Here is a 22,708-nt window from a genome sequence, read left to right as displayed (position 1 = left end):
TGTGTGTGCGTGTAGTGAAGAAAACACACCTCTTCCGCCTCCTGACCTCGAGCTCAGCGGGCTTTTGTTTAACCCGATTGTTGCCAATTATTTTGTGGTAACGTTAGCAGATGGTTTACAAGTGAATTGCATGATTTCAAAAACAGATGTACGAGTTTTTAATCATAAAATAACATCAAAGCTGTCAGTGGGTTTGGTGATTTTCAATAAATAGGCCAAGTTGCATGTACTACACGTTCTGTATATAGAATGCAGATAAGAATAATAGGCTACTGGGTTATTTATGAAGGAATCAAATGGAAAAAAACAAAAGATTCAGGTGACAAATATTCTTGAAAATATCAAAAGGGTGTTGTAGTAAATGAGTGGTTCCCAACCTGGGGGTAGCAGCCGTGCAAAGGGTCACTCAGTAAATCTGAATTAACAGGATAAGAAAGCGAAAAAGAAAAAACATTTGTTTTACAAAATTTGTTTTATTCTTTCGATTTAAATTAGTTTGTGTATTATTGGATAACGTGACATCTTCAGGCCCCTAAAAATGATTCAAATACGTACAGCCAGAATTACATTCTGTCAAAAATAATTAAATAATACCTCAAACACATCTTGGCCACACAAAGATGTGTTGATTATGATGATTATTTACATATTCCGACGTATAGATCAGTGAGAGGCCTGTGAAGCAGACCGCTATAGTCAGTAGAGCCTTTTAAGATTTCTGCTGCTCAGCAGGGGACTGTCCTCGAGCCACATCACACTTATTTATCTGAGGCGTTCCCACGGCTATCCTGTTTCATGTGATTCACATGTCTAAAGCCTATAACTGTACACACTCATAATAAAAACAGTCAGCAGTATTTATATTGCAATAGTTATATTTAATATCAACTACTCCTGAAAATTAGCACTCTCTAGCAGTCGCGTTAAATCAGACATACACACAGTCCTGTCCAACTTCTATTCATGGACAAGTTAGTGTTTATATACGCGAAATACCAGCATACTGCATTGTTTTCAACTGGTATTGCTAACTAAGGCTAACAACGGCTAATCTGGCTGAGGCCAACCCCATCAAGTTTTCAGACTCAGGTGTGATGTCATTCACAGCTCCAACTTCCGATTCCCAAGGTAAATGGGATGCAGCTTAACTCCACGTCTCTGTCCTCAGTGTGGGTTTGGCAGAGGGAGTTACAGAGGCCTCACTAAGCTAAAAGGACCTCCTTCTTCAGCTGGTGTCCATCAACAAGTTCTTGAGTTGCCCCTGTGAACTTCAAGCCACAACTCCAAGCAGCCACCTCAGCAAAGGGGGCTTTGAAAGGCTTCTCAGATTCTCTGTACCCCTCCCTCAAAATGCAAGAAAAGTTCATCTGGTGGATGTTGATGATTTGGCAGGTTAGGCTCCTCTGTCTGACATTTTCAGTTCATCCTCACGACATTTTTTTGGGCTTTACCGCACCCAACCAGCAGCTTTCCTTGTCGTCTCGTCCAGCTCACTAGCAGGTGGGTGTCGTCAGTTGTCCAAGACACATGGCTGCAGTCCAACAGTACAACCACACAGCTGATCATCAATCTTTAGGTCAGTGTTTTGGTACCATACATTTATGAACCGTCCTTTGCTGAATATGGATGGCACCATTCAGACTGCTACAGTTTTCAGGTGCTGATCACAACAACAGAGAAAAAGATGGATCAGACACTTTTAGTGCCGGTGCGTCCAGCATCACGGGATGAACAAAATCCTCCACCGTGATGTGTTGGTGATTCAACTTTTATTTTCTCTGTAATTTGTGTGCTGGATCCCTGCATAGCCTAAATGGTATGCTTTTATTTTTAGCCTTGTTACAGTGTTAATATGACATATTAGAGGAAACGATACCGCACACTCATCGAATTGCAACAGGTGTCAAAGATGGCTGTCAACTAGGCCATTTTGGTCCACAACTGTTGGGCAGTATTTCACCACATTGTTGCTGTATTTGTTGGTTCTACCAGTATTGGATGTTATCACATTGCATTGATGCCCTGAGAAATATGAAACTAGTTTTTATCAGCGTCAGCAATAGATTTAGAATTAAACTAATTTTCAATCATATTGTATTTACAGTTTGGGTTTATTTACCAGACCAAATTTCATTTTGTGTAAAACGTTTTATTTTACATTTTATGTCCACAACATTTAAAGCAGTTAAAGCAGACCTATATTTCACCGTGTTAGATCACAATCAGAAATCGGTTAAACAGTGAAGATATAATGGAAATGTATAACAGTTCATTAAAGGCTTTTAGTTACAGAAGTCTAAAAAAAGAGTACAGGGTCTTGTGCATATGTCATATGGCATAATTCCTTTCAATTTTCATTTACAAAAATTGTAAAAAGTGTGAAATATCATTTGCAAAATAGCTGAAACAAAGATGTATTCAGCAGTGCAGGGAGACTCTGCCAGCTCTTGCAAAACTTCCAGAGTTGTTGATGACAGAAGCCAAGCAGAGCTGCTCTGCATCCTGTGGAGCTGATCTCTCCATCACCTCTTCTCCACGTCCACCTCCTCTTCCTCCTCAAGAGGTCACACCACATGCTGTGGAGGAAAAGGATACTTGAAATCTCTCTATCCCTTTGTTCATTTTTGCACCATATAGTATCTGCCGCATTCATACCGTGGTAAAGTGCACAACAGTGTACGCAGTGATGATCACAAGGCCAACGGCAAAAGAAGCAATCCCCATGTGGAGAGCTTTCCGACCCAGCCGCTTGGAGCCCTCATAGTCCTCTTCCTCATAGCTCTTTTGAGCCTGTAGGGTGATAGACAGGGGAATTAAAGATTCGTTATGAAAAGGCATGTACTGTGATGAAGAAACACCTTCAGTGTCAATAAGGCGATATACATGGATAGCATGTTACACATGACCAAGGCATGTGTCTTTTATGGGAATCTGTGCTGAACATTTAGCGAGCAAATGATTCTGAATTCCAACCAAATGTCTCTCCTTGCACCTGCCTTTCTTGTCATGTCTAATTCATATTCGTATTGATGCTAACATCCTTAGCAATGAGAAACAGTAGATTGCTGTCCCTCATCTTGTTACTCACAGCTACAGAGATGCAACAGCTGCTGTCGGCACGATGACTCAACACATCCGTCTCCCCTCCGACAGCTCAAAGACTTGAGACAAATGTAAACGAGTTGCTCCCATCTGACGCTTCTTTAAACTTTGTGGCTTCACGGCAAACGCGGAATATTTACCAAAACATGTTCCTCTCATTGAAACACAGATGGGGTAAATTCGTTGTGTAGATTAGAACAATGCATTACACAGTTATAAACATGGTTTGGCACTTTGATGAGTGGATGAAGTTGTCTGTAATAGCAATACATCCCGTTTGCTGCTTGATCAGTAGACAGACAGACAAACATGGCAGTTAAGTGTTAATGTACAATATATCCAGACTACACTAATCTCTAATCTACTTATCCATGTGACATGACGCACGTTAAATGATCTTTATGTGCTGCCTGCAGATAACTGAAACTCATGAAAGAAAGTCACTTACATTATGTTATTCTGTAAATATCCATAAATAGGAACCAAGCATGTGAAGAAGCTTTCAGCATTGTATAACTTACCAGCACAGAGAAGACCAGCGCCACAATATTGATGGCGGGACAGAAACAGGTGAACATGGTGAGACAGATATAGTTCCTCAGAGGGGGAATCTCCTGAGCCATCCCGCATTTCAGGTAGTCAGCGCTCCCGTCTAGTGAGGACTCGGTGGTCATGACCGGCTGCCGTCCCCAGAGATAGTAAAAGCAGAGAGGCGAGGCACGGGGCTGAGACACTGGAGGTGGAGGCGAGGGAGGGGAGGCAGTGGAGCAGTGATGATGGAAGAGAGAAATCAGCCAGCAGAGAGATATGAGAGGGAATCAGAGGCCCGGAAAAGTCTGAGCTGAAGAAAGACAGACCGAGTGAATGCTGGTGTTGCGTAGAAACAAGAAAAGGACTGGAACACTTTAAGATTGAGAGACATTTTTATCGACAGTTTTATAGCTTAGAAAATACATAGTAACTTACAATTGTACAGTCATTTAGTAAAACTGCATATAAATTTTGGACAAATTTATAATTTTCCACAAACTAGGAGTATTTGTACAGAACATATATAGTAATTCAGTACATTTGTATTAATTTTGTGCACAGTTATAGTATATATTAGTAGTTTAGTACAACTCAAGAGAATATATTGGAATATCAAAACTGTTCTCTTCACAGTGTACATACGGTTATACAATTATACAAAGCAGGAAAAACACATCAGTAGTGAAATGAGCTTTCCTCATTTTGTTTGTTATATGTAAAGTGAAAATGTGTGAAAGCCTCTCACCTTGTACGAAGCTGAGATTATCCTGACTGCAGAGGACCACACAGCACAATGCCAATGAAGAACGATGCCCAAAACATAGCTTGAGCTTTATAAATGACAAACACATTCTTTTCTTTTCACCACATTTGCATTTCTGTTAATCTCACGTTCAAAAGAAGAAGAAAAAAACAGTACACATATATGGAATGTTTTAAAATAATTTATTAGGAATTTTAAAAAGTTTTTTTTTCAAAGGAATAAACATGACAGGAAAAAGAAAATCTGAAAATGTTACAGTGTTGACAAGATTGTTATTTTTCAGTGAAAACAGCATCAAAGTATGACCTACCCTGGTAGGCCACAGCAGTGTGAGCAAGTGTATCAAAATGTAAAACCTGGTACTTTGTAGATGAAGAGTGCTTTGTTCTTAAGCTAACATTCGAAGGAAAACACATTTTATCGTGATCGGCCAGTGCAATGTCCTAGTAGCTCTGAACATAATTGTTTTGGTCTAAAAATAGCTGTCACATTGCTACAGTCTGTGACTTCCAGTGGATATCCAGTGATGGATTGGGGGTGCGGGGGGGTGGGGTTGACAGGTAAACAAGAGTTAATAAGACCCCCCCCCCTTTCTTGTTGGAAAAGCCACCTTTCTAAAAGGTTCAATCATCCTCACTTTGACGTAGATGTTAATGTAATAATAAAAAAGTCAGATTAAAATTTCACATTTGCAACTGAGGTACCCTCCGCCCCCCCAAAAAAAATAAACAGCATATGGCACATTGGAAACCAATGTGTATAAAACCATATGACACGCTCACGCAGACATCAACGCAACCTGCAGAGCAGATCAGTCACAACAGTGTTCACTGTGCATGACTGCTCCTGCACACTACTCCTTCATCTCCCTTCACAAACAATCATAGCATGTTGAACATCACAGTTAAAACAACAATATGACAAAGTAAGAATTCAGCATGTTTTTTGTTTTTGTTTTTTTAACTCACACCCACATATCCCCAAAAGTAAAGTGTTGTTCCAGACTCAGCCTCTCTTCCCCTGAACTCAAAGTGTTTCAACTCTGAGGCAGTTTTTAAATGCTGTAACAGAATCAAGCGACACATTCTGTAGAAAATGCCTGGTGAGGAATACAGTATGTGGCTGGTCTACTGTTCACTGACAAACATACTGAAATGTTCTTGACATCCTCCATGTGAAACTATGATACGTAACAATCAAGCTTTCCGACACATACCAACTGATGAAAGAAGCAATCTTATTAGCCTCCCACCTCCCACACACAAACATCAGCTGAGCCCCTCCAAGAAACCAGTCATATTTACAATATTTTACAAAATTTTACAGCTCATGTCGGCCTATTGCGTAACTGTGACTAATGACCTTTGTCTTCTGCCCATTATTAGTGTAACAATGTTTTGTTAAAAACCTACCAAGATATACACTTTGTGACACATTTTCAAGAAAGAGTATTAATCACAAATGTTTTGTTAAAATTCAGTATGAACTAGTGACAAATATACAGTTTTTCAGTACAAATTACAGCTCCTGACCATCAAACAGGCTTCACCTGGAGATGTGTCTCCTCTTATCTCAGAGAGATCAGGTTCAGAGGTCAAATAAACCAATAAAACAGATAAAGAAACAACGCAGCCATCACACACGAAAAGAAACAGCATGGTGAAACATAACGACGGAGAAAAAAAAACAACACAAAAAAATACAGCATCTCATGTGTTGCGATTACATGTAGTCAGAAACGTTTTTGCTCCTTTCATGAACTTTCTCTTCTTTTTTTTGTTTTTCTCAGGAGGGGGAGTTAAGTGAGGCGTCAGTAGGGTGGGCTGGGTTCAGGCTGAGACTAGGGTGGAGGAGGGCTGAGGGGTGAGGGTTCAGCTGCCCCAGCCAGAGAGGTGGACTGGACAGAGACAGGCCAGATCAGCTCCAAAGCAGCTTCAACTCCTTCCAGCTCTCAGTCTACATCTCTGCACTGACACAAAAAGCACCTGGGTTACTCACAGGTGAGTCCAAATGAAACAGTCCTATATGTTAGGTTGAACAAGATGATGACTTACAGTCTCAGTGATAGCCGTTGGTGAAGGCCGTGGCGATCAAAGGGCCCTGTGGGAGCAGGCATACAAGTTTCAAGTTCACTAGTTGCTCTCAGACTTAATTCCTTCTTTCGGGATGAAGATGCAAATCAGGTGAAAAGTGAGCTGCTGCAGTGTTTGGTTAGAAAGAAGAACTGCACACATATTCTGAGTCATGATGGCCCACAACTCACAAAACAAAAACACCAAAACTCCAAAAATATCACAAAATTGTTCTATGGTGGAAAATGTATCGCTAAAGATGAGCAGAGCGGTGATTGGAAACATTTCAAATAAATAATGTTGTTGCTGGACCTGTCTGTTTTATTTACAGCGTAGTGGATTCAACATCAGTACTTTGACAAGTTGGGAAATAGAGTTGTTTGCTTTCTTGCAGAGAGTTAGAGATTTTTACCTTTGGATTGAGCCAGGCGAGCCTTTATGCTAAGCTAAGCTAACCAGCTGTTGGATACAGGTTCACATTTATGGACAGACATCATAGTGGTATCAGTCTTCTCAGCTAACTCTCGGCAAGAAAGGGAACAAGTGTATTTCCCAATTTCAATGAAAAAGATGACCTCAAGCTTTATGTTACGATCAGGAATGAGGACAGAAACTAGTCCAACACAGAACTGAATATTCCTGAAATGATAAATGAATCAGTAGAGAGGATATCTTACCCCCAAACTGTGGCTGAATCCAGAGCTTGGGGAGGGGCTTGCAGCACTGAGGTAACTGCTGACAGCCGACTCCTGACTGGCCGTCCCATAAAGGTCCGCCATCGGCCCCGGGCTGCTCGTACTTAAAAATCCTGAGCGAGACTGGTTGGAGCCTAGAAGCAAAATAAAAACAATACATTTCTTTACACGTGAAAGAACATATTGAGCCCACTTTTTTTTAAAGTGTCTTTCATCAATATTTTCATAATAACAATTAGCTCACAGTGATTTTACTTTTTTGCTTCACACTCTTTTTAACGAATTTCTTATATTTCTTTTCTATTTCCTCTTGACTTTTGCTTTGAGACAAATTCCTTATATGTGCAAACCTACTTCGAAATAAAACTGTTTCTGATTCTGAGTTCTGTATATTGTGAAGCTGGTCCCAGAAAAAAACCTTTTCAATGTTCATACCTCGAACTACTGCTGCTGCTGCCGCTGCTGCTGCCATGGGTCCATATGCAGTCAGAGGAATGGCTAAAGAGACAAGAGAGGCAAAGACAGAGAAATAAACTAATAACAATGTAAAGTCTCTCTCCAGTGACCCCAGGAACTTTCTGATCATTTCAATGAAGCCTTGTGAATACACAGACATAGAAGTAAAAACGAAACAACGACAGACGGGTTGATGAAGTCACTGCAGGGAGCCTTTAAATTGAAAACGTCCTCATTACTGTCAGCGAGCCTGCCTAAAGAAAGAGACCGAGGAGGACTGACAAACACAAACATGCAAACCAAAGAGTGGAGCAGGCTGACAACATGCTGCTTGTAAAGTCCAGAGGAGTGACTGACTGACCTGTGAGCTCAGGGGGGTGGGGTGAAGTCAGAAGGGGAGTCCTCTCTAAGTGGAACTCTAAAACAGAAACATCAGAGTGCTGTTGAGACACACACACCACCATCTCCACCAGGGAAAACACACACACACACACACACACACGCACACGCAGGGAAACCCCTCTGAGGGGACGACAGGAGGTATGGAGAGCACATATTCTAACACACAAGGTTTGAGGGATGCAAACAGGAGTTAAAGGATGGACGAATGCTTTCAATATAGTGGTATTAAAATCTGTATAAAATAGCAAAAAATTACAGCAAATGTTACAATAATTTCAATCCGAGAGTGAGCTTTGATTTCATAAATATGCAAAACATCTAATTGTGGGAGCAACCCCTCGATTAGCTTCATACACTCCAGTGAAATACACTGCCATACGCACAAACACAAGGTTCCACTCCCTGATATTTACAAGCAGCCATTTACACTCACAGTGTTTCACGTGCTTCTATGGAAACATGTTTGTATTTGTGACAGTGTGTCTACTGTCTGGTCAACAACACACAGTACTGGTTAAAGTTAATTTATCAGGTGAGAGGAGTATTTACACCAAAACTATCCGTTCATTGAAACGTGTTCACCTGCTGCTCAGGCATTTCAGACCTATTCAGCTGTGCTGCAACTATTAGATCGACTGCTGTGATATTTGCTGCATATATATACAGTATATAAGATCTCTAGAGGATAAGATCTATGACTCTTCCTCTCGTGCCATCATCAGCTGATAATTCAAATTCTTCCAATACTTTGGTTCATGACTAAATCCCTGCTGTCAGCATAAACTGTACTTTGTGTTGAATGCTGATGAGCAGATGTTAGCATGCTGTCATGCGAAACTATGATGGTGAACCTTCAACCTTGTAAATACTACCTGCTAAATGACAGCATGTTAGCATTGTCACTGTTAGCATTTAGCTCAGCTGAGCCGAAGTACAGCCACACAAAGCTGCTGGCATGGCTGTAGACTCCTGTTAAATGTGCAGTGGCCCAACACAGAACATGGATGCTTCCTGGTAGCTTACATCAATATATATTTTAACATCTTATTTGTGTAAAATTCTTCAGCAACCAGCAAGAAGACTTTGCTGCAAGTCATTTAATAATATTTAACTACATTCAACACAACTTGTATTCCCTTCTGTCCCTAAATGTAGTAAATGATCAAGTGTGTATATTCTACAAGGGACACAAAGATGATTCTAGTGTTTGTGCTTTCATTGTATCACAGGTGACCACTGAGCCAAACTCTAAAGATATTTACTTTTTTGTCTCACCCATCACAATGCACCTGTAACGCTGAAACCCTGAACACTTGCACCTGCTAGCTAAATACTAACGAAATATGGCTGTGTATCGATTTCTCAGTTGACAGCGTGTATCCGGAGCAGACGTGTGCTGTGATTACCAGGGAACTGGTAGGTATATCCAGGAGTGATGCCAGCATAGCTCCGACTGGTGTAGGTGGCTGTCTGGAAGCCTGGATAACCTGTAGAAACAAAATCCCTGTTAATTAACATCTGGATCCTTGCAAACACTAAAAAATCGAGCGGCCGCATGCACTAAATAAATAACAAGTGTGTGGATGTGCTGCCCCCTAACAGTAAAACACGGTACAGCCTGTGACATGCAGATGGGTGATATTCTACACCTGTGGTCTGGATTTCTTCACAAGTTAAGGACTGAGCAGTGCACACGACACTATGATCTTCTTTTGTACAAAACACACTAACACCTGTATAACCGACCTCAGAACAACATTCAGACGGATGAGAATAATGTGATCTATTATGGGCTCCCCAAGATACCACAACTAATTAGATTTTTTGTGTGCATGTGGTGGCATATCCTTTAATCTGCACCGTCGAATCAAAGCAATGAGATACTGGAGAGAAGAAAAGCTGTTCTCAGACTGAACAGCAGGAGGCAGCGTTGGTAAGTTTAGCTTCAGATGCACAAACCGGTCCTCCCGTTAAGATCTGTTAATGGATTGGCACCGCTGTAAATAAAAAGTATAACGTTCAAGTCAACAAGGAGATCAGAATTATTAAAGGGCCATTCCACTATTTTTACACCTGAGATTCAGTTTACCCGTCATGAGGAGCACTAGTCAGCTTGAGGTGAAAACTGTAAAATGCGGAGGGAGATTTCCAAAAGTAAATAAAAGCACAGTGAAAAACACTGGTTCTAACTTAATATTCACAGCTGTGAACAGTGTGGACGAAGCAGGAGGCTTGTTTTTCACGCCACTTCTAAAGTCTGAGGTCTCAAGTGATCAAGGCTGCATGGTGGAGAGTTGCGACCAGTTCAGCGGTCAGCTTTCTCCACATGAGGCACCATGTGACCTTTCAGACAGCTGCGGTCTTAGCGCAGGAATACTTATTGTCATGTTCATGTATGCTGCCACATCCTTCCTGTCCTGATCAATACCACCTTACCTAGCATACCAATGCCCAGCATGAAGGCGTCCATTCCATAGGGCATCACACGAGAGCGCCCCCTGGCTGAGCCCGTGGGGGACATCACCTCTTTGGGCTGAGCTTTCTTACACTCCACCTGTTTCCATGCAAAACACAAATCATTACTTCTAGCTGCTACATGACATGCTGATACTAGAAGTCTTCCACAAATCGAGCTGCTCACCATTTTGTTGTTGATCTCGTGGAAGTGGATTTCGCAGACTTTTTCCACAACATCCTCGTTCTCGAACGTCACAAAGCCAAACCCTGGAGAGGACAAGGCAAGTTCATGAGTAAGAACATTTCACACAGTACGGGGGAGATAGACAGTAGGCTTTTCTGTGCAGCAGCACAGCTAATAGTCTCCAGTAATCAGTGCTGTAATAGCCGCTTAACACATTTGCCCCCCTTCCCCCCCCCTTCAATGCTGCTACTCTGCACTCATCCTTTCTTCCCTCCCTTCCTGGCCAGAAGGCCCGGGCAAAGCCGGTAGGCTGTCAAAATCGATCAGTCCCAGGGTGGGGAGGAGGTGCTTAAGGAGACTTTATCCTGATCCAGATTAACGGACTGGCTAATTAGACTAGCCCAGTTCGTCTCCTCCAGCTCAGCCCACAGGAAGGAGGTCCGTGGGGGGTGGAGGGTGATCAATAGATACCCTGGAAGGACCGGAGGAAGAGTAGTAAACCAACGAAGACGAGGAGAGATGTCGGGATTGAACGGACATGGAGATGGGTCAGACTGTCTCACCTCTGTGTCTGTTGGTGGTCTTGTCGAACATGAGCATGGCATCGTCGACCTGGGGACAGACAAACAACACAGTTATTTAGGCAGGCGCTCTCTCTCTCCCTCTCTCTCGCTCTCTTGCCACGCAGCATATTGCCTGACCTCAGCCCTTCTCAAGTTCTGCAGGGAGGCTCAGCAACAGATGGACAGAAAGGAGGGGGAAGGAGGGACGGAGGGAGACGAGTGACGGGTTACAGAAAGGAGGCAGAGGGGGCAACGGCAGGAACACATGAAGAAACACTGCACAACAAGCCCTGGTGCTGTATAAGACCAGCGGACACAATGGGTGGCATGAAAAGTTGGAAGTCATATGTGCTGCTAAACTGCCCCGGTCACAATCCTTCTCACAGAGAGCCCATAATCCCCCCCCCCCCACCACAAAGTTTGGCATTCCCATGGCAACTGTACAAGAAGTCCATATGAAAGAGCTCGAGCCAACATCAAATATGCTTTATGAATAGTGGGAGAGTGCCAGTGAGACAAAGTGGGCTGCAGAGAGAGAAACACTGAAAGCCAGTGGTTAGCAGAAAGGTGAATTCTGTGGGCAGGTGGAGACTCGATGAGAGGGGAGAGCTGATAGCGAGAGGAATAGCGACAGGTGGAGATATGGTGAAAGAGAGCACAGAGAGTCCTGTAAGAGAGGGGAAGAAAAAAAAAAAGATTGGGTCAGAGTGGAAAGGGAGGAGAAAGAAGAGACAAAAGGAGAGGGAGAACAAAGAGGCCTGGAGGCTTTGTTTGTTGGCACAGTCAGCTATAATTCCTCCTCCTCTTCTCCCTTTGACCTCTCCCTCCGGACTGGCCTCTCTTTATAGAGCAAAGACACAGGTGTCTATTCTACACACACACACACACAGAGTGAGTTTGTAATGTCAAAGTTGACCTACTCTTTTGCTGCCCCCCCCCCCCCTTCTCTCTTATAAAATGTTTATACTCCAGTCTGCACACACAGGTCCAAATAACACATTTGGTAAATTAATCTGTGCTCTCAGTCTATAATAAGTTTACTGGATATAGGCCACTGAAAAATGTGTCATAGTCACACAGCACACTGAGAGTGTGTGTGTGTGTGTGTGTGTGTGTGGACCCCTAAGGGCAGTTTGCCTACAGAAAGGTCAAAGGTGAGGAGTGTCAGTGTGAAAGGGGACCTGTTGCTCTGATGCCTCTCAAGTCACTGCTTCCTTCCAGATTGACATTTTGCTCAACGCCAGCAACATGTTCAATGCTCTATCTCTGCAAGGACACTCTTTATTCTTTGCCATTTAGATGACACTTTTATCCAAAAGGGCCTGACAGTAGAAACTCCTCATATTGACACATATTTAAACAATCAATTGTTCAGAGAGCGAGAGTTAAGAAGTCAAACACACGGGAACACGGGAAGGACACACGAGCGCTCTGGGAGACGCAATCGAAACACCACAACAACGCCTGCAGTTCCTGTTCAACACCGCACACTGAGTCAATTGCACATCATTGCTTGATGTTTTAAACGCTGCATATTTTAATGGCGTACCGCCGGACAATATTCCCTCTTATCCTTTTTTTTTTTCCCTCCTCTCATCTTCCCTGTTGTCCCCTGCCCATCCCTCTCCGCGCTCCTTTGTCCTCACCAGGACGGGACACAAAAGGTCCAGTGAGGCAGTCTAATCAGGAACTTCCATGGATGGCTGGAGCCTACATTTCACCATCCATCCCCTCGATATCTCTCTCGGCAAAATTCATCTAGACGTTATGATTGAGGAGGGAGCACGGGGAAACTCGAGGCCAAACCTTTGGCACTGAAAATAAAGTGCCGCGCAGTCGGAAACGCAGTGGCTAAAACGGAGTCTTCGCATGTTTGACTTTGAAAAGTTCTAAGAGCTCGAGGTGCAGATTTGCGCTTTGCTGTAAAAAGTTTATATGATTTTTTGTTTTGTTTTGTTTAATTGGTTTTGCACAAAATCAACCAAATGTCACATGACACACTGATTATTGATGGCCAGTTTCCCATTACAATACCCATTTAGGAGTGTAAACAGTCCAGAAACTTCCAGCATGCAGATAACTTCTGGACAAACTAACAAAATATTTGTCTAGCTTTGTACAGAGGCATAATGGCCCCCGTAACCCCCCCTAAAACACCAACTTTGCCCCAGTTCCCTCTCTTACGCCTCCGCAAACCTCTCTCAATCAGACCCTCCCTCTTCTCTTGTCGGGGTCTTTGTCAGCCCATCATCTATTCTCTGCCTCACTTCTGTCAGAGCCCTCGGAATATCCAAGAACTTGGACAAAACTTCATAAAGAAATATTAAAAAACACACAAACAAATGCGTAAATGAAGGCTTGACGAAGGCAGGTCTTTGAGCATTCGGTCGACTTAAATTTATTGGTACTAAACTACAGAGTTGACCCCCGCCCAACTCACGCACACTCATGCTAACACCCCCAAACACCACCTCGTCCCTCCTCCATCAGAACAAAACCCCCTTACCCACAGAATTACTTGGGGACAATGGGCAAGCCAGGTCACCACGGTAACGGGCCAGGAGGGGGTTGTGGGTAGGAGCAGCTGTTACATCAGATTAATTCAGATTCTGATAATCCCTCCTCCTTCCTCACCATCACCACACACTCACCACAAACCCCCCCCCCCCTCTCTCCGCTCCCTCTTCAAGTCCCCCTAACTTCGCCTGCTGCTCCCGGAGCCTCTCGGCCTCGTTATTCTTTCCCTTCCTACCCTCTGCAAGCGTTTTCTCTCCCTCCTTTCTCGCCCTCCTCCTCCTCCTCCTCCTCCTCGCAGTAACCCCTTCACTTCAAGGCGGTCGCTCGACTCCAAGTGAAGTTTTTCTCAGCGAATTTGCGGTGAATCAGACTCGGCAGAGCTGGTGGGATGTTGTACTACGTGTTCCATAAACTGTTGATTTGTTTCTGCACAAATACCAACGAGACTGTAATCCTTAGTTCCATTCTGATCAATTTTGCAGATGTTCTGTCAAACATTTCCACCACAGTGTGACATCCCAACAACTTTAACACTCTCTCACCTTCCCAAACTGGTCAAAGTACTGTTTCACGTCCTCGATGGTTGTGTTCACTGACAGGCCTCCCACAAAGATCTTCTTGGTTCGAGTCACTAACTGTAAGAAGAGGAAAGGCACAGATGAACACATTTCTTTCTTCGGACTGTCTGTTATCATCTTGTACATTTCTTATTATATAATATATATCTAGTAAGATAAGGCTTAAAATTACTTTTTGTCAACAATACAATTCTAGGCCACTCTACTTTAAAATAAATCAATTGCATTATTAGCTTCAAATGTACATTACTCAGTTACACACCAGGATTGATTTGTCCTGTTACTGTAATTGTTACTACATTACTAAAATCAAGTGCAAAAACAATATTCATTATCCTCTCATTAAAAGCTCAGATAGATGAGAAATAGCAGAAAACTTTCTTTCGGTGGAACTTAAACTTGCGAAAATCAAATAGAAACTTGAGCAAATTGAGCATTGACACAAAAAAAGTAATGTACCCGGTAATGTATTGTTTGAGCAATTAAATGAAAAGTGTTTTACAACTATTCATTTATCTGTGTAGTGTACAATATACAGCTCGATCTAAGGAGGCTTTAAAATAATCATGAAACTTTTCTCTGAGCGACCTTATTTATGTTTAATACAAACACATTAATGATGATATTCCATGACATCATTTAGCTTTGTGGGGGTCATTACTAAACACTGTTTTGGGGACGGTTTAACACTTTCACTTGAGGCCCAAACAGGATAACAAAAAACTCTCCCGTACGTCGGTTTCTTGTGTGACGTTGGCTGTCTTACATTACACACAATCTTTGAATAAAAAGCAGTGTTTCCTGTGACGGACACAGAGCAAATCCTGGGTTTACACTTTAATTATTTTGCATCTTTTGCGTCACTTTAATTTTCTTTCACAGCAAAATGAGCTTGCTCAGTCAGACACACAAAGAGCAAGACGAGCAGCATCTCACGGCACAGGTTACATATGCTTTGACACTTCATCTAAATGTAACATATATTGTTGTTAGTCCACTGGGAGGGGATGCAAGTTTCTTAAAATATAGAGAGGAATCAGACACAAGGAAGCAGGTTGTCTGTTGGATTTACACGCATCAACTGGACGTGTGCCTGACATCCATTGGAATTTAATAACACTAAACAATATACAGTGGAATGTATTGAGCATACAAGAGACAAGAACCAGTTTTGTATGGCATATGAGTCAAGCTTTGTATTAATGTAAGCCACACTGGGATATTACAACATTACTACAAATTTCAAAGTAAAATACAAATATTTTGCAAGTTACTACATTTATTTCGGCACTGTGTGCTTCACTTGGTATTTGTTTGTATTTGTTGTGTTCATTTTGTGAATTTGTCAATATTTTTGTCAATATTTTTGGCCAAATACCTTATTATCGATATTGCGACGATGGGTTGAAAGGTTGACGATTGGTGCTTTTGAAAAATATTTACATATTACAATATTCAAAATCCAAGACGATCCCTAGCCTAACTCCACAATATATCGATATTCTATCGATATATTGCAGCGGCTACAGTACCAGTATTCCTTCACGCTGTTTGCCTCACTCAGGTATCCTTTCTATTCCTCACCATGTTGTTGTTCATGAAAGAGACAAACTGGCTAAGATCAGGACACAGCGTACTTGAAACACAATACCGACGTTTAGGCGAGTTTGACAACAATGAGCGTCTTTAAAGTTGTCAACTTTTGTTGTTAACACATGATCACGTAACAGTTCAGTGACGTCAGCGCTGCTCGTGTTCATCAGATTACGAGGCATTAGCGACGCTAAGAGGCACACACTCGCCCACTGCAAACAATGCACGTGAAACCAACACAGGGAGACGCTTTGACTCACCTTGGGCTGAGCTCTGCGAGGGAACGCCACCTTAGGGTCGATCTGCGGGAGAGAATACAGAAAGAGAGAGGAACGGTTAGTGTTGTGCCACGACACGGATGACACAGCAACCTGTCGCCTTCCTTTGGTGCTCTCAGACGTCACAGCCTCATCTTTCATTCTTTAACGATAAAGGTGCAACAAATCCATGTTATTATTCCATGGATTCACCAATCCTAAATCAAAGCAGTGACGGTAAAGACACCTGTCTTTTTAAGGATCATCATTCTCGGGCCTCACTGCGCTGGAAAACAGAATGACACCATTTATAATTGTGAAGGAAAGTTGTGATGAAGTTGACATCAAATGAACAGTATGTTCTCAACTCAACACCCATCAGTGATGTTTTCTCATTATAACCTGCTTCAGCCAGTAGACCAGGTGCTGACTATGTCCTGGTGTACGTTGACATCGATGTAGCAGTAGATGACGGATAAAGGAGAATATATTTAAGATGCAGGAAGCGATAATACATTTGAATAATTTCCACTGAAGGTTGGTTCACAGAAATGACATTAAAAAAAAAAATCTGCTTTCCTCTCGTGGTATTCAGTTGCAGATGGTTTGACCCAGGTTGAGAGATTAGCCTTTACAAATGTAACGTCTCTTTACAGAAACAATGTTGCTTTTACTCTTGATGACACACAACACATGCTGCCAATAGTTCTTATGGGAGCTGTTCATTTGGTAGAAAGTAGTTCGAATGAAAACTGGTCACAGTGAGGTCTGAGATTTATCCAAAGTAACTGCAACATTGTTCATGGAAAGAAAATCGAAATGACAGATACCCAAAACCTGGGCAAGGAACAGCAGAACTACCTTGGCTGTAAGTGTAATTGTTTTTGCTACAACCATTTAAAACATCCTATCTTCATAGAACTTACTGTACATCTGTTTGTGATGTTTCATCTGAAATACGATCACACACATTCATATTAGCATAAAAACAAGGATACAACCTTCAGTGTTTGTGCATCTACGTGCAACGTGAATGTGCTTTTATCCCACGTTTTTTTTTTGTATGTATGCTTGCCTGTGTTTATATTCCAGTATGTGACGATGTAAGAATTGTACATGTGTGTGTGTGTGTGCAGCTGTGCTCAGGTGGAATGCCTGGAAATGTCCTGTGAACTCCTGCCTCTCTCATCACCATCATGTGACATGTGATCTCCTGGAATCTCACACGGGCACTACAATCACAAACACGCCTCACCTCGGGCGAGGAGAGCCCGAGGGGGAGGACAAGCGCGTCCGAAAGAGAGTGAGCGGACCGAGGAGGGAGAGGAAGACGGGGACAGAGAAAAGGGAGCCGTCACTCAAACCACACTGACGGCGAGATCCACCCAATTTTGTTTGTTTGTGTTTGTTTGTGTGTTTGTTTGTTTTTGTCTCCCGTCGGCTTTGGACGGAAGCGATGACAACAACAGCGACCATTCATCCTCCTGCACGCTTTTAGGTGATGCCGATCGTCCTCTGCCCTCCTGCTCCTTACGTTTACACCCAGGAAGAAGCACCAGCTAGGCCTTTTTTTGATATTAATCTCTACACTACAACTACAAACACAAACAATAGAAATGTACACAAAATATATGGTCGAGCCCACTGAATGTCACCACTGTTAAGATTGGAGCGAGAACCACACCATGCCACGAGGATGCAATCATAGACAGGCTGTAAAATTGGAATTTGAGACCTCTATATTAGTCTATACTGGTCTAACAGAGCTAGAGAACAACTAGACTACTCCACACTGTACTGCTGTTACACTAACAGATGGTGAGACAGTACAGCGCTAAGATTAGTCCGAGAGGGTAGAGTTGAACTACAGTAGACAGCTAGAGCCTCTATGGCAAACAACATGCGTTTACCAGAGTCAGGGTGACAGTGTTGTTTCTACTTGAGTAAGAGTTGACATCACCGTATGTTTTTTCTTCTTTTTCTCTTTTGTTCTAGACAGCAGAGTGAGACGACTATAAGCTAAGACTGGAGGATCAGATGCAGAGTCTACTGTTTAGTTTCTATGGTGGCTAGACTACTCTGATAGTCACCTCCGGTCACCAACCCTCCTGATGTCCAACACTCCTGTGCACATTCAAAAACAAACAGACACACACAAACAAACAAAATCAAACAAATGGCAGCACACAGCACATCCGTGGGGAGGAAATAGTGGACATTAAAAGACAAAAAGTGGCTGAAATCGGTTTGTTTTCGTGGAGGGGGAAAAAAAGTTGATCATAGCAAAGTCATGAGATGTATATAAAATCCCCCTCCGCTCAACAAAAATGTGTTTTGCTTGTTGTTAATTGGGCAGGATGTTTGAGCTTCACTGTGCAGAGTTTGACAGTCATCGGATGAGGGAGGATGTCTCGTTGTACTTACCTAAACTCTGACTTTAAGAAGTTTACGTACAAACATGATTTGTCACAACTTGTATGACAGCCAATCGTGGCCCAGTATGCAAATTACACGAGTGTGGAAACCTGAAACTATCGTGCGCTGAGATCTTTGTGATGTAGCAGAAAAATATTTGTACATCTAAAAATTTTCATTGAGGGAGAATGAGTATCGAGAATTTTTATTGAGGTAATTTAACTTATTTTTTGTGGAAAAAAAACCAGACACAAATTATGAATCCACAACATACGTCATGTAACATGGCTAGAGGGAGTCTTTAACTTTCTTCTACAGAGAGACGTGAAGATGTCAGAGGCGTTGTTTGGGAAGAGGCACAACCTCTCCACACTCACAACAAGATAACAGGGATGAAGCTGAATGTAATTCCAAGAGAGGTTTATGAAATCAGGGCAATCCCCTTTGACCAACTACATCCCGGCTGTGCAACAGTTAGTCGAGCGCGCTGCCTGTCACAGCCTGAGCTGGGAACACACTTAACGCAACATGCCGATTGGGCAGCGCTCAACATCTCTGAGGAACAACTCAAGCTTGTTGACTCCAATCCTATTAGTTAGGAGAGCCATACTAGTCACATATGGAGTTATCCTGCCCAGCAGGTCAGCATGGAAATGGTTAACGGGGGCCACACACACACACACACACACACACACACACATATGCCTGACGCAACTCTGCAAAGAGCTCTGTGACGTTGTTGTAAACCTCTCCGCTGTGCACCTTGGAGCTGCAATTGAATGGAAACTTTGTCCCACAAAAGGTGCAGTTTGCATCGGCCGTCACTAACTTTACGGATAGCAGGAAGCTGGGAGGGCATCCAGAGGGGCAGCTAGCAGAGCAGCAGTAACATAAATCACAGTGGAAAACCTGCCTTCCTAAAGTGGTCAAAACCGGGCTGCATCTGTCCTTCAACACAATAAGTACCAATAAATTCCTCTGCAGCACTGTATTTGCTCTTCAGACTCTGGGCTGTGCAAAGCTCTGTTAATTCCAGTGCCGGAGCGGTTCAGCCGGTCACAGTATGGCACATTCTTTCTGTTGCCACTGGAGAACTTTTCTCTCCCCTCTCTAACAGGATAACCTGTTAGCATGGGAGAGAGAGGTAGAGGGGGGGGGGGGCAGGGTGAGCAGTCTAAAAAGGCCTACTCTACTCACCATCCAACCCCTGTGGCTGATCACTGAGCCCTCTCCACGCCAAACACACATTCTCTGAGGCTGCCACACAGCCCCCACCCGAACGCCACCGACACACCCGACTGCCGGGCCACAAGGGGCCCTGCCGCGGCCCATGAGGCTACGCACGGCTAACGCACGCGGAAGTTAAGAGGAGAAATTAAAATTAAAAAAGGAGGGAATCATCACCGCCGGCCTCTTCCATAAATAAACTTAATAAGTCGTTTATCAGGAGAGGCGACGTGAGGATAAACCGGCAGTATCATGACCGCCAATATCTGTGACCGCTTATGCCGTCTTCCTTTTTCTTTTCTTCTGTGACAGAACCATTCTTCAACTGTGGCGGGGAGGGGGGGGGGGTTACTATGGCAACAAACCCCATGGCGAGTTGGTGGCGTCCAACCATGATGCCTCTACTTGTCATAGCTGTTGTGCCTGCAAGTGACACTATAGCAGTAGGGCACTGGGGGAAACGAAATTCAGTTTGATTGCACCCTTCCTAATTTTGGATTCATCACAACAAACATTTCCTTGTAACTTTCTACAGCAAAAACAACCTGTTTGGTTTTTTCCCCTTCTTTTTGTCTTAGTTCTTTCTTCAGCACCTCCACTTATTCTCTAAAGGTTTGAGAAGGTGCATCGCTCAGAGCACAAAAGGGGAAAGAAGAAATAGCCTCCCCTCATTTCAATACAGTGACTAACCGGCAGCCATCCCCACTCCCACAGAGGAGAGAGGCGGGGGCAGTGGTCCCTATGGTGACCAACGGGCCACATTGTTCCCAGACCGACCCACATTCATTACTGACAAAAAGACACACACACACACACACACGCACACATACACACTTCAACACGGGCGATTAATGCATTTTAAGTTACAATTCACATAGGTGAAAGGCCTGGCTTCCTCATCACTATATCCACAGTTTTACTTTTCCTGAGATCAACAGGAAGCTGTGAGGAGTTTGTTTTTTGCTTTCACACCTTGATGGTTTCAGGTTGCATTTGCTGGTTTCATTGAGAAACTTTTTTTTTGGAGGGGGGGGGGGGCAATTCTACCCCTTGAGACAGAAAAAGAAAAAAGCAGACAGAAAGTTTTTTGGTTCACTCTTCCTAGACACCAAAATAAAAAAGTTGGCAGTGGGAGCAACCCCTGTCCGGTTCCCCTTGTTTCTATGGAAATTGAGACTGGGTGACATTTTCTTGCCGTTTTGGCCGAAGAGTGAAGACGGAGCACATTCTCCAAAGTGTCTCCACTGTCGACTACTGACTCAACCATGTAAAGTGCTTCCATCTGAGCTGTGGCAGCGGACACAGAAAAACATCGGCATAGGGGAACCCTGAGTAAGAAGTACTAAAAATGCAGCAATGATACACCTCTCTAGCGGATTGTTGGAAAATCCACGAATCAAACACTGAGCAATGGGATTAGCCGGTGGTGGGAAGTAAATACAGAGAACTCACTGTTTTTGAGTCCAACTCGTGCCTGGTTTGGGCCAAAACTTTATCCACGCCAGGCTGATCAACAAAGGTGACGAATCCAAACCCTCTGCAGACATCAGGGAGGGGGAGAAGGTATTAATGACACAGAAACTGATGGTGACATGTAATGATATGTTACGAGCAGAGAGGAATCACAGAGGTCAGATAAACTTTCAGCTCCGGCGTAGAAGCCGGCCTCGCAGTTCCCTCACCTCGAGCGCTTAGTAACCGGATCTCGCATCACCATACACTCCTTCACCTCGCCGTACTTGCAGAAGTACTCCTTCAAACCCTCTGGGAAACCAAACAAGGTGGAGAGGACACACGTTCATTTATGAATCAAGAGGTTAACAAGAAATTACAACTTTTTTTAAGAATCAAATCAGCAAAGAGTTTGGCAAAAGAGAGTCTTAACTGTTTCACTCTGCTGAGATTTCCCTCACCAAAGTTCATACATTTTTTAAATTAAATCAGTCATAAAATGATGACCTGTAATCAGGACTCAGAAAGGTTATTGAACAATTATTATGAACTATAATTCCAAGTAAAATTTCTCATCTTATTACAAATTGAATAATCTGATTTCCCCATTTTTAAGGAGCTTTAAAGAATCCCTCATTCATTCAATGGTAGTTCTGAATGGGTGCATTCATTCTGGAGCAGGATTTACACTCATAACTCAAAGAAGGGAAAACAAATAAACAAATCCAATGTAAGCAAGCAGGAGTATTACGAAATACAGCTTTTAAAATAAGTTTCCATTCGTTCCATGTGATCCATGCCAGGAGTTTCAAAGACAGATGGTGTCATTTTTGGAAGAGGAAGTGGTGGAAACAGATTTACCTTGTGTTGTTTGCCAGCTGAGTCCACCTATGAACATTTTGCTGTGGAAAAGAAGAGAGAAAACATTTTGCATATTCATAAAAGGAGGATTCAGGTTGATTAATATTTATATATTATACAGTAAGACAAATTTGGTATTGAGGTTTTAAATGAAGAAGTGTAATCGTGGAGGTCAAGACATCATTTTAGAGTTTATCATTTCTGATTTTAGATGAAGGCTCTCTGTGTGGAGGTGTGTGAGTCCAGAGTCCCCCTTTGCAGAATGCCCGGTTTGTTCCTGAGCATATGTCGGTAAGAGAGTTTCCTAAAAGTTGTTGTTTTTTTCGTTACCAGGGGTCGTGAGGGGAGTCCGTGGTGGACAGGCTGGTCTGGCTCCCTTCCGTCTCCATTCCGGGTCCTCGCTGTGTGTTGTGGGTGAGAGCTGCGTGTGTCCGAGCCGAGCCGTGCGGGAGAACAGATTGAGTGAGAGAGGAGCTGGGCGGGTTTGGCCCGGGGTGACAGAGAGGGGAGCGGGCCAGATGCAGGCTGGGACAGACTCCACCTCCTCCTCCAGTCGGTCAATCCCGCCGCTGTCTCTCTCTCT

The 22,708-nt window shown here is 43.1% G+C and overlaps 1 protein-coding gene across 2 annotated transcripts; it reads right to left on the bottom strand.

Annotated features, from left to right (window-relative positions):
• Positions 1 to 4,561: 4,561 nt before the first annotated feature.
• msi1b (musashi RNA binding protein 1b) lies at positions 4,562 to 22,577 on the bottom strand. Of its 2 annotated transcripts, none has more exons than XM_079270397.1 (15): positions 22,456 to 22,577; positions 22,126 to 22,166; positions 21,495 to 21,576; positions 21,265 to 21,349; positions 16,174 to 16,215; positions 14,285 to 14,377; positions 11,226 to 11,274; positions 10,663 to 10,745; positions 10,458 to 10,575; positions 9,428 to 9,508; positions 7,981 to 8,037; positions 7,599 to 7,661; positions 7,146 to 7,297; positions 6,451 to 6,496; positions 4,562 to 6,365 (listed from the first exon to the last, which is right to left on the bottom strand). In XM_079270397.1, the coding sequence occupies exons 1-14, from the start codon at positions 22,512 to 22,514 to the stop codon at positions 6,455 to 6,457; spliced, it is 1,047 nt and encodes a 348-aa protein (XP_079126523.1). In that variant the 5' UTR covers positions 22,515 to 22,577; the 3' UTR covers positions 4,562 to 6,365; positions 6,451 to 6,454. The 2 variants fall into 2 exon arrangements, with proteins under 2 accessions (XP_079126523.1, XP_079126524.1); XM_079270398.1 differs by having other exon boundaries at positions 4,562 to 6,360.
• Between the last annotated feature and the right edge of the window lie 131 nt (positions 22,578 to 22,708).

The sequence above is a fragment of the Melanostigma gelatinosum genome, assembly GCF_949748355.1.
Source record: "Melanostigma gelatinosum genome assembly, chromosome: 6".
Taxonomy (NCBI): Eukaryota; Metazoa; Chordata; class Actinopteri; order Perciformes; family Zoarcidae; genus Melanostigma; species Melanostigma gelatinosum.
The sequence above is the reverse complement of the archived record's forward strand: the minus strand, read 5'-3'. Positions and strand labels throughout refer to the sequence as shown.

Bases quoted from the DNA above. Each gene is read 5' to 3' on its own strand.
- msi1b (XM_079270397.1), bottom strand. From the start codon at position 22,514: ATGGAGACGGAAGGGAGCCAGACCAGCCTGTCCACCACGGACTCCCCT. The intron at 21,577-22,125 runs GTAAATCTGTTT...TTGGTTTCCCAG, and splicing joins CAGCTGGCAAACAACACAAG to AGGGTTTGAAGGAGTACTTC. The intron at 14,378-16,173 runs GTGAGTCAAAGC...CTCTTCTTACAG, and splicing joins CTCGCAGAGCTCAGCCCAAG to TTAGTGACTCGAACCAAGAA.